At 46.7% G+C, this 12,541-nt stretch overlaps 1 protein-coding gene across 1 annotated transcript in view; it reads right to left on the bottom strand.

Moving 5' to 3' along the window:
• The window catches only part of LOC141058332 (serine/threonine-protein kinase MARK2-like), a 170,808-nt gene that overhangs the window by 136,277 nt on the left and 21,990 nt on the right, over positions 1-12,541 (bottom strand). The window contains exons 3-5 of the mRNA XM_073554558.1: positions 5,971-6,024; positions 1,316-1,364; positions 771-836 (exon numbers count right to left, since the gene is read on the bottom strand). Coding sequence (XP_073410659.1) covers positions 771-836; positions 1,316-1,364; positions 5,971-6,024 — 169 coding nt within the window. The remainder of the gene's footprint in view (positions 1-770; positions 837-1,315; positions 1,365-5,970; positions 6,025-12,541) is intronic.

The following is a 12,541-nucleotide window of genomic DNA, read 5'->3' as shown; positions in this document are numbered from 1 at the left end:
TTAAGCACAAATATACTTGAAGTATGGTGTATTTAAAAAAAAAACAAAAAAAAAAAACCTTGCATGTCTACGTAAAACTGCATGAAGTTGCCTTTTTAAAACGTGACAGGGCACCACTTTTAGGAAATGTATTTATATTTAAATATACAATTTTAAATATGATTTTTTTTAATAATTCGAGTGATTGTAAAAAATGATGCTGGCAGTACAAAAACCCCCCAAAAACAAACAAAAAACAGCAAGAAATCACTAATTGTGATGTAACACTAAAAAAAAACAAAAAATGTAGTTATTCCAGATCTGTGACTAGGAACATATAGATCATGTTTTCTCATCATGCCCTCTAGACCTTTCTGGACAAAAGGAAGTCCTGTGCCGTCATCAATAAAGTTACAGGTTTCCTGCAAACCACCCAAATGCAGACGCAGCGATGTTCAGGGAGATTGCATAATATTTTAGTTCTATATCACAGTACAGACAGGGATACTACATAAACAAGCAGTCAGAGAGCTGTATAAATTTGACCATAGTGCCCGGACTGGCCAGCGGCTATCCCGACCTGAGCGTGACAGCTGCATAGAAATACGTGAGGCGGTCACGCTTGAGTCAGGAGAGCCGTCGGCCAGGCCGTGCACTGCGGTCCGATTTATAGGAATGTGAAGTGCCGTGATACAAGACATGTAAATTATTAGGCTTATAGGGTGTGCTGTTTACAGAAGCCATTTCCCATACAATGAATAGGAATTATACAAGACAAATGAAACACAAACCTCCGCTGGCATATTCCATCACAAGGTACAACGTCTTCTCCGTCTCTATAACTTCAAATAATTTTACTGAAATAAAAGCAAAAAAGAAGAAAGGGTTAACACCAAGCAAATAAGAAAAGTTCCCTATGCCAAGGGAAACTCACACATTCCCATGTGTAAAAAAGGATTTTCCTACACAAAACAAAACTTGTCAGCAGCGTTAGGTCTTTGGAACAGAAAAAAAAATTAAAACTGACTTGCTAAATTATAGTGCTGTCTATTGCTGCAAACAGCCGATCTCATCCCATTGTTTTATCATTCAGCGATCGTGACAAGGCGGACAGATGCATAGCGCCAATAAAAAAAAATAAATACATTGATAATGTCAGGATCCAGATAATAAATCCCACGGGCGTGTCTTTTTTTATGGCCTACTGGATGATTTACACAATCACATTTGCTGCAATGAAAAATCACCAAATATAATATAGATATATTTTTTTAGAATAGAAATTCAGATTACACGGCATTCAGATAAAGCAGTTACAATGCAAAAATCTTGGTACCTATGTTCGGATGATTCAGAACCTTCATTATTCGCACTTCTCTGAAGAGCTGTTAAAAAAAAAAAAGAAAAAGATTGAGCAACTGAGCAAGATCAGTCACATAGATCATTCATCAGTATTCATTTAGAGTCTACATTTTAGATCATTAATGAGCATGTATAAACAGTAGTGATGAGCGAACGTGCTGGGATTAAGGTGTTATCTGAGTATGCTCGGGTGCTAACCGAGTGTCTTTGGCGTGCTAAAAAAAATATGTTTGAGTTGCCACGGCTGTGCGTCAGTCGCAACACATGCATGGATTGTCTAACAGCTGCGGTGCTGACTCAAACAGATTTTTCAAACACACTGAAGAAACTCGGTAGCACCCGAGCATGCTCAGATAACACCTTATCCGCGCACATTCGCTCATCATTAGTAAATAGTTATAGGGTAAACTAGGGGTTCTCCGAATTGAAGTCCAATCAGTTTAGACTCTTGAGGTCACCGTGGATCTACTTTATGGAGATAAAGAACTCCTTCATTGATTGCACTGCTCCATACAACAGAAGATGTACATTTAGCAATGGATGAGTCGAGTACAAAAGACGCAAAACCCAGCACAGCCGATCCTATATGTACAACGTGCCGATATACGAACCAGCGCAGCAAATAGTGTCTGCTATCACTGCTGCAATTAGTTAATCACTGGTGGAACCAGGAGGAGAAACATTGTCAATTCCTTACATTGCGCAGATTTGCACAACAACTGAAAAAGGATCCAACCAAAACTTAAAACATGCAGAAGACAAGAGACTAAGGGCCAGATAAAGACTTTTTTTTTGCATAACTTAATGTTGTGCAAAAAAATATATATACATTTGAAGGCATTTCTACAGAATACGTGAAATGACTTCAAATGTTGCAATTTTTTTTGCACAAAATGAAGTTACACAAAAAAAAAAAAATAAAATAAAACTTGGCGGCTGTTGGCATTTGCATGCTAATTTCTGCCAGCTCCGCCAAGGTGGGCAGAACTGGGGCAAATCAAATTTTGCAGCGTAACTTACACCAGAAATGTTACTCCAGTCTCACGATTGGAGTAGCATTTCTGACGAGACGTATGGAGGCGTACGACACCGATAAGATGTGCCTAAATCATTGAGTGGTGTGCAACTCTTAATGACTTAGGAGCATCTTATTCCATAATTATGACTGACGTGCACAATGGTAGTCTTAATGAATCAGGTCCTAAGGGACTAAAGAAGAATTCCCCAGGAATGGCACTTTGTCAGTCTTGATCAAAAGTCCACTGGCCAAAGTTGCGCCACGTTCATTAGGATGTGCATCTTTTAGGTTTCCTGTAGCCAGAGTAAAAAAAAAAATATACCCAAGATTGTTGAAGTGTGGGACAGCACTGTAGAAGGGGCCAAGTGATCATTTATTCTCATGACCGGATATCCAGACCAAGATTTGACACCAAAGTCAGAATACAATTGCTAATAAAGCAACATTTTAGTTAAAAATCCTCTCTCAGGCATTATAGAAGTCAAAAGAAAATGAAGGTCATTTTCACCAGTGGTGACCCTAGTATAGGACCAAAAATGCATTACTGCTGTGAATGACAGACCCCTCGTCCTTTACTAGGGTTCCCCAGCTCTAAAGTTTCGCGCCATGACCTTCAAGTGATCAGGTAAACAGCTCACACCATGTTAAATGTTGCATCCATATTCTCCATGGTTTTGTAACCTGGGCTCGCTTATGGATAATACCCAACCTTACAGATGGAGGGCCACTTCCCAGGAAACATCAGTGGGTGAGTAGCTAATATTCAGCCGTGACATTATAGGTCTTTGAAAATTGTAAAAATAGCATAAAGGTATAATGTCAACATAATTTCAGACTGCCGCTTCCGAAAACCACCTCCGGACACCGTGTTGTCACCTTGTATAAGGCATGCACATGGTCTCCTCTAGGAAGCAGGCAGGCGGAGGCTGGGGACGTCAGCACTGAGAAAAGGAGAGTCTGCTGAAAAGGAGAATTCCAGGTCAGATTGAAGTTCTGCTCCATCTTCCTATGGAAAGACAGCAATTATTCTCAGGAGTCCGGAGACGATCCATTCATTCAGAGTCGGACTGGAACACCTTGGGCCCACCAGAGAAATTCATTCTTGGGGCCCACTATGTAGCTACATAGAAATAAATACAAGACCACCAATTGTGTGGTAAAAACACACTAATATCAGGGTATAATATAAGGTGGTACACGTCTTAATGATGTAGCAGGGGTTGGGGTAGAATCATAGAGGAGTAGACCCCTCATAGAATATAATGTAGCCTCCCTCATAGAATATAATGCAGCCCCCCTCATAGGGTATAATGCAGCACAAAATATAATGCAACCCCCTCATAAGGTATAACGCAGTCCCCACCATAGAATATAATTTAGCACCCTCGTAGGGTATAATGCAGCCCCCCTCATATAGTATAATGCAGCACCACCACAGAATATAATGCAGCTCCCCCACAGAGTATACTGTAGCCCCCTCATAGTATGCTGTAGCCCCCCAGAATATAATGTAGTCCCCTGAGAATAATGCAGTCCCCCACAGAATATAATGTAGCCCCCTCAAAGTATAATGCAGCCCCTCTCCACCCCCATCATTGTCCTCATCACCACCTCCATCATTGCCTTCTCCCACACCACCCCTATCATTCTCCCTCACCACCCCCATCACTGCCCATTCCACCATCTCAATCATTGCCTCTTTCCCCACCACCATCATTGTCCATCATCCCCATCATTGCCTCCCCCATCACCATCATTGTCCATCACCTCCATCACTGCCTCCCCCCCACCACCGCTATCTCTCTTACACACAAAGCACCGCATCACACACAAAGCACCGCACCCCACACACACACACACAGCACCGCACCCCCATACACACAGCACCGCACCCCCATACACACAGCACCGCACCCCCATACACACAGCACCGCACCCCCATACACACAGCACCGCACCCCCATACACACAGCACCGCACCCCCATACACACAGCACCGCACCCCCATACACACAGCACCGCACCCCCATACACACAGCACCGCACCCCCATACACACAGCACCGCACCCCCATACACACAGCACCGCACCCCCATACACACAGCACCGCACCCCACACACAGCACCGCACCCCACACACACAAAGCACTGGACCACACACACACACATGCAGACACACAGCACAGCTCACATCCCCACAGCACAGCTCACATCCCCGCAGCACAGCTCACATCCCCGCAGCACAGCTCACATCCCCGCAGCACAGCTCACATCCCCGCAGCACAGCTCACATCCCCGCAGCACATCTCGGTGTCCTGCTTTCTGCCCAGCAGCTTTCTGTCTGAGACAGCGCGCTGGATGATGAAATCATCCAGCCGGGCGGGGAGGCGAGCTGCGCTGTGTGTCTGTGGTGCGGTAGTGCATCTAATGCAGCCCGCTGCTAAAGAGAAATGGTATTCACGTCTCTCCATGCCCATAGGGGCGTGGGGAAGTGTGAATATTCTTTTAGCTTTAGCAGCGGGGACAGGATCCTGTCTCCCGCTGCTGCTATGCTGGCACAGGACGGGCCCGCTTGACTCAGGTGCCCCATAGCCACTGGCTGGAGGCCCCTCGAGCAGTGGGGGCCCTAGGCAGCTGCTGGCAAGTATGCCAGCAGGTGTCAGTGCCTGGGCCCTCAGTCCAAGCCTGCATTCATTCTGCATTCCCCTATGGCTGCATAAGCAACTTGAAGTGTTGGGATTTACTCCTAATAAGCCATCACAAGAATATCTGCGCCATATCTGCCGGGTGCAAATTCATTCCTAGCCTCTTCCCCTTCGTGGACAAGCGTCATTCTTGGCTTCTAAAATCCAGAATATTATTTTTCTGTTGACTTTTATGAAGTATGATCTTACTGTAATATACTTAAAATAATTATTTGGAAGGTGTAATAAAATTAAAAAAACCCACATGTTATTGGAGTTTTTTTTTTTGGGTGTTCCCATGTGCGGCACATTTTCTTTTTGCTGGTGGAGCAGTAATCTTTTTATTGGTACCATTTTACTCAATCTGTTTGGGAGGCGAGCTGACAAAAAGGTGAACTGGCAATTCTATCATTTTTATTTTCTTTTTTACGTAGTAGTTTAACTTCAGGACTATTATTAAGACAGGCGTGCTTTACGCTGATCTTAATAAAGAGATCACTGGCGAAAAGTGCGCTTCTTAATAAAACTGATGCATCATCTGTGCAAAAGACTTGTATTATCAATATCCTAGAAAGAGAGCCTAATGAATGAGTAGCTAGAAATATGTTTTATGGTTGTTCGCGCTGCTCCATTACAATCGTTCTTTTCTGGCATTTAAGTAATCAGCGTCGTAATTGATAAGTACGAATGCAGGGAACTATCAACAATAAAACTGCTATAAAAAGTGCCAATAACGAGAGAAGGATATGTGAATCCTGCTCCAAGCTAAATTTACTAACACTGGAAATTTACTAGCACTGCTGCAAAGCACAAGTCGCTAGAGAAGAATGCCAAATGTTCTCTGTGCAGTCACCAAGGGTTGTTTTGATGCAATCCCACCCAAAAAAAAAAAATAAGTGTAGCAAAGATCCCCCTTCTCCTACATACCTTTTGCAAACTAGAAGAATTTAGTTGTGTCTTGTCTAGAATTTTTACAGCAACCTAAAAGAAAAACACAAAAGAAATTGAGACATTTACACTTTGATACAATTGACCTGTCGACAAATTTATAGGCGTATTCCAGTAGGAAGAACTTATATCCTGTAGATATGTCCTAACTAGCGATGAGCGAGCGTGCTCACATTATTATTATTATTTCTATAGCACCATTGATTCCATGGTACTGTACATGAGAAGGGGTTACATACAAATTACAGATATCACTTACGGTAAGCAAACTAACAATCACAGACTGATACAGAGGGGAGAGGACCCTGCCCTTGAGGGCTTACAGGCTACAGGATGGTGGGGAAGGAGACAGTAGGTTGGGGGGTTGCAGCACGTCCGGTGTTGGTTAAGGTGATATCTCCGGTAGTGGTGAGGCGGTAATGGGGTCATTGCAGGCTGTAGGCTTTCTTGAAGAGGTGGGTTTTCAGGCTCCGTCTGAAGGATCCGAATGTGGTTGATAGTTGGACATGTTGGGGCAAAGAATTCCAGAGGATGGGGGCTATATGGGAGAAGTCTTGGAGGCGGTTGGGTGAGGAGCGAATAAGTGTGGGGGAAGAGAAGGAGGTCTTGGGAGGATCGGAGATTACGTGAGGGAAGATATCGGGAAATTAGTTCAGAGACACATAAGGCAGACATGTTATAGATGGCCTTGTAGGTCAGTATTAGTAATTTGAACTGGATACGCTGAGGGAATGGAAGCCAGTGAAGAGATTTGCAGAGGGGAGAAGAGGAGGAGTAGCGAGGAGAGAGATGAATTAGTCGGGCAGCAGAGTTAAGGATGGCCTTGAGAGGTGCGAGGGTGTTATCAGGGAGACCACAGAAAAGGATGTTGCAGTAGTCGAGGCGGGAGATAAGGGCGTGCACAAGCTTTTTAGTAGATTGAGGGTTGAGGAAAGGATGGATTCTGGAAATAGAGCTTGGATGTGTGGTTTGAAGGACAGGTCAGAGTCAAGGGTTACTCCGAGGCAGCGGACTTCCGGTACTGGGGAAAGTGTGATGTCATTAATTGTGATAGATAGGTCAGGTAAGGAAGATCTGTGAGATGGAGGAAAGATGAGGAGTTCGGATTTGTCCACATTGAGCTTGAGGAAGCGAGAGGAGAAGAAGGAGGATATGGCTGATAGACACTCTGGGATTCTGGACAGCAGAGAGGTGACGTCTGGGCACAGAGAGGTAGATCTGAGTATCGTCAGCATAAAGGTGGTAATGGAATTCATGCGACTTTATGAGTTGACCCAGGCCAAGGGTATAAATTGAGAAGAGTAGAACAGAGCCTTGGGGTACTCCAACAGCGAGAGTGTGGGATGAGGTACTGTGGGAGTGGGAGACGCTGAATGTGCAGTTTGAGAGGTATGAGGAGATCCAGGATAGGGCGAGATCTTTGATGCCAAAAGGAGGAGAGGATCTGTAGTAGGAGGCAGTGGTCAACTGTGTTGAATGCAGAGGACAGGTCTAGAAGCAGGAGTATAGAGTATTGTCCGTTTGCTTTGGCTGTAAGTAGGTCGTTAGTAATTTTGGTCAGGGCTGTCTCAGTGGAGTGATGGAGGCGGAAACCAGATTGTAGATTGTCAAAGAGCAAGTTAGATGAGAGGTGGGAGGAAAGTTCAGCGTGGACGTGCAGGAGTTTGGAAGCAATTGGGAGCAGTGATATCGGGCGATAGCTGGACATAGCGGTTGGGTCGAGGGTTGGCTTTTTAAGGATAGGCATGATTGTGGCATGTTTAAAAGCAGAAGGGAAGGCACCGGACGTTAGCGATAGGTTGAAGAGGTGGGTTAGGAATAGGATAAGTGTGGTGGTGAGGTTGGGGAGGAGGTGGGATGGGGTCAAGTGCACAGGTTGTGAGGTGCGATTTGGAGAAGAGGTGATTAAGTTCCCCTTCATTGATGTTGGAGAGGGAGGTTATGGGGTTGGGGCATTGGTCTGGTATATAAAGGGGTTGTGGTGATTAAACAATGAAGACTTGCCTTGTTTGGTCGATCTTATTTTTGAAGTGTGTGGCAAAGTCCTCAGCAGAGATGAGGGAGGTTGGAGGGGGCAGTGGTGGGCGGAGGAGGGAGTTGAAAGTCTTGAATAACTATTTTGGGATTGTAGGATAGGGAAGATACGAGGGTTGTGAAGTAGGCCTGTTTAGCAGAGGTGAGGGCAGATTTGAAATCGAGTGTTGCCTGTTTGAATGCAGTGACGTCGTCTTTCGAATTTGTTTTCTTCCAACGCCGCTCTGCAGCCCTGGATACTTGCCGGAGCTTTTTAGTGTTGTTATTGTGCCAGGGTTGTCTGTTGGTACGTCGCATTCTGCCATGGTGACCGTGTCAATAGCTGATGCGAGAGTGGCATTGTAGAAAGCAGTGGCACTGTCTGTGTCTTGGAGTGAGGATATGGATGCCAGTGGTAGAATAAAGTCAGAGAGCACGTGGGTGTCTAGGTCTGCAAGGTTTTTGTGGGGGTGCACATGTTGCTGGACATGGGTGCCAGGAGAGGAGGACAGGGATGAGAAAGTGAGTAGATGGTGGTCAGATAGAGGGAGAGGGGAGGTGGTGAAGTTAGAAAGAGAGCAGAGGCGGGTGAAGACCAGGTCTAATGTATGTCCATCTGTGTGGGTGGCTGAGGAGGACCACTGAGTAAGTCCAAAGGATGAAGCAAGGGACAGGAGTTTGAGGGCTGCTGACTGAAGGGTATCAGTGGGGATGTTGAAGTCACCCATGACGATAGTGGGCATGTCAGTTGAAAGAAAGTGAAGTAGTCAGGTAGAGAATTGGTCAATGAAGGCAGTGGTCGGGCCTGAAGGTCAGTATATGCCTGCCGGTTGGAGGGAGAGTAGATGCGGACAGAGTGGACTTCAAAAAAGGGGAGGATTAGGGAGGGAAGAGGTGGCATTAGGTTAAAGGTGCAGTTGGAAGAAAGGAGAAGGCCCACTCCTCCACCATGTCTGTTGCCAGGGTGAGGAGTGTGGGTGAAGTGGAGGCCGCCGTAACACAGTGCGGCAGGGGAGGCGGTGTCAGAGCGTGTCAGCCAGGCTTCTGTGAGGCCGAGAAAGGCAAGATTGCAAGAGAGAAAGAGGTCATGAATCGCATGAAGCTTTTTGCAGATGGAGCGGGCATTCCAAAGTGCTCCAGAGAGAGGGAGCAGGGGGTTGGGTGTCAATGGCACGGGTTTTAAATTGAAAAGATTGCGGTAGTTTTTATTAGATAAGGAGCAGTAGGAAGGGGTAGTAATGGGGGTTATGAGTTGTGGGGGTCCAGGATTGGGAGATATGTCACCAGCAGTGAGGAGAAGCAGAGAAAGGGAGAGCAGATGGGAGACGGAGAGTGGGCAGCTTGTTTTAGGCTTCATTCGGACATATTTGAGGTTGAGGAGCAGGTCAGCAGAGGAGGTCAGGTGGGGAGGAGCGAAATGGAGATGATTATTTGGTTAGAGTGTGCTGGGGTTTGGGGATAACGCAGGAGAGTGAGGATTAAAGGAGCAAAAACTGTGAGGACATATGTAAACATGGTGAAGGAGTAGGAGGGTGAATTGAAAAGCTAGATACAAGTAATAAGATGTGCTTACTCAGCAGACATACCGAAAAGAGACAGGTACATAGTGTGGGGTCCTGACTCCTTCCGTTGTAATAACTGCATCTTCACAATAATTTTACTGCAGTGATACTTATGCTGCAGGGAGACACGTGCCTGACCAGCACACGTGCCCCCTTAGGAGGCATCTGAATATATAGGACTGAGTAGAGGATCAGGTGAGAGGGATTGTGGGAACTGATTTGGGATAAATTACCAATTGCCTAGCACACCAGGGGAGGTTACACAATCAAAGGCACAGGGCCTGGCTACATCTATATGCTAGTAATACCTTGCACCTGATAACATCTATCCTGGCCCCAACATGGTGTTATCCGAGCATGCTCATGTGCTGAGTGTCTTCCTCGTGCTCGAAAAATATGTTCGCGTCCACGTGGCTGCATGTCTCGCGGCTGTTCAACAGCTGCAACACATGCAGGGATTGTCTGTCTGTTAGGCAATCCCTGCTTGCGTTGCAGCTGTCGAACAGCCGCAAGACATGCAGCCGCGGGGACGCAAACAGATTATCCAAGCACGCCAAAGACACTCGGTTAGCAGCCGAGAATGGTCAGATAACACCTCATCTCAGCATATTCTCTCACCACTAGTCATGGCTTCTACCTAACAGAACATCCCTTTAAGGCATCACATAACACAATAATTAAGTGTTGTCAGCGTTTAGCAAGCATGCAATACGACTATTTGACTGCAGCATTATTTATGACCCTGCACTCTTCATGTTTCTATGGAAAGTACGGTTTCACATCCATCTGCATGCAAACGCAGCTCATGACCACAAATAAAAACACACAATATAATCTTATGACTATTAAACACTGTACATGGGGTGGGCATTCTACATTGTGAGCTGGGAAACATCTGGTCTTCCAGGGGGAGAAAAAAAAAAAAAAAAACCTGACTGCAGTCTGATTTCTGCAAACTCACAGAATGGAATTTTTTTTTTCCTCTATCTTCTTATACGAGAAACATGGATTTTTGTGAGTACTCACTGTAAAATCCTTTTCTCCGAGACGCTCATTGGGGGACACAGAGACTGTGGGTGTGTGCTTCTGCCGTCTGGAGGCTGACACTAAGTATACAAAAAAAGAGTTAGCTCCTCCTCCGCCGCATACACCCTCGCCCCCAGACCGGGCGTAACTCAGTTTAGTGCATAAGCAGTAGGAGAACGCGCCTTAAACTCAGGCAAGAAATTATACGTCTGGAAAAGGGACCACCCTGATCCTTACATAAGGATTTGTATAACTTAAAATAAGCAAAAGCCAACTGGCTAGTAGGGTGGGTGCTGTGTCCCCCAATGAGCGTCTCGGAGAAAAGGATTTTACGGTGAGTACTCACAAAAATCCATGTTTCTCCTTCGTCTCATTGGGGGACACAGAGACTGTGGGACGTTCTAAAGCAGTCCCTGGGCGGGATCTTAGCTCACCCAATCCATGCTACTTTGCGCCCCTGATTAGAGGTGCGCAACTGCTGCCTGAAGAATCTTTCTTCCCAGGCTTGCATCCGAGGATGCCTGGGTATGTACGTTATAATGTTTGACAAACGTATGCAAACTGGACCAGGTAGCTGCTTTGCACACCTGTTCCGCTGAAGCTTGGTGTCGCAGTGCCCATGAGGCACCCACTGCTCGAGCCGAGTGTGCCTTGATCCCTGCCGGAACCGGCGTGCCACTGATTTCATAAGATTCCTGAATCGTCAGGCGAACCCATCTGGCCAAAGTCGCTTTGGACGCAGCAAGCCCCTTCCGTCTCCCTTCTGGGATCACGAATAGAGAGTCTGTCCGGCGGAAAGATGCTGTCCTTGTCACATACCTCCTAAGAGCTCTTACCAGATCCAGTGTGTGCAAAGCCTTTTCTACCTTGTGCACCGGTGCCGGGCAAAACGAAGGTAAGACAATGTCTTCGTTGATATGGAATGCAGAGACCACCTTCGGCAAGAAGGGGGGAGCTGGCCTTAAAACTACCTTATCCTTATAAAAAGTCAAGAACGGCGGTTTACAAGATAAAGCCGCCAATTCCGAAACCCGCCTAATAGACGTAATAGCTACCAGAAAAACGACTTTTCTGGACAGGTAAGGTAAGGAGACTTCTTGTAAGGGTTCGAAGGGGGGCTCCTGAAGGGCTCTGAGCACCAAGTTCAGGTCCCATGATTCCGTCGGCGCCTTATAGGGGGGTACTAAATGTGCGACCCCCTGCATAAACGTCTTAACCTGCCAGACCGAAGCGACCTTTCGTTGAAAAAGGACCGACAGGGCCGAGATTTGCGTCCTGAGCGAACTCGGAGCCAGCCCTGCGTCCAGCCCTGCCTGCAAAAAAGCCAGTACGTTGGGGGTTGAAAAAACCAGAGGAGCCACTCCGCGATCCCTACACCAACGGAAAAAAACTTCCCAAGTCCGATGATATACCTTTGCCGAGGAAGGTTTTCGGGCACTCACCATCGTGGCCACCACATCGCGCCTGAATCCTGCCTGTGTTAACAGCCAAGATTCAATGGCCACGCCGTCAAACACAGGGCCCCTAAGTTCGGATGGTAGATCGGCCCCTGGGACAGCAAGTCCGGTCGATCTGGTAGACGCCAGGGTACGTCCACCACTAGCTGAACCAGATCTGCATACGAGGCCCTCCGAGGCCAGTCTGGCGCTAGCAGAATTGCCGGAACCTTCTCTCTCCTTAACTTTCTGATGACCCTTGGAAGCAGAGGTAGCGGGGGGAACAAGTATGGGAGACGAAACTGGCTCCATGGAAGCACCAGAGCGTCTGCTGCGATCGCCTGCGGGTCGAGGGATCGAGCGACGAACCTTTGCACTTTGGCGTTCTCTCTGGATGCCATAAGGTCCACGTCTGGTGTCCCCCACCGTTGGCAGATCTGTTGAAAAACCTCGGGGTGCAGGGACCATTCCCCTGCCGCAACCCCCTGTCGGCTGAGAAAATCTGCCGCCCAG

This window comes from Dendrobates tinctorius, unplaced genomic scaffold (assembly GCF_039654945.1).
Source record: "Dendrobates tinctorius isolate UK_male_01 unplaced genomic scaffold, ASM3965494v1 ptg000211l, whole genome shotgun sequence".
In the NCBI taxonomy this organism is placed as follows: Eukaryota; Metazoa; Chordata; class Amphibia; order Anura; family Dendrobatidae; genus Dendrobates; species Dendrobates tinctorius.
This window is presented reverse-complemented; position numbering and strand designations above follow the sequence as displayed.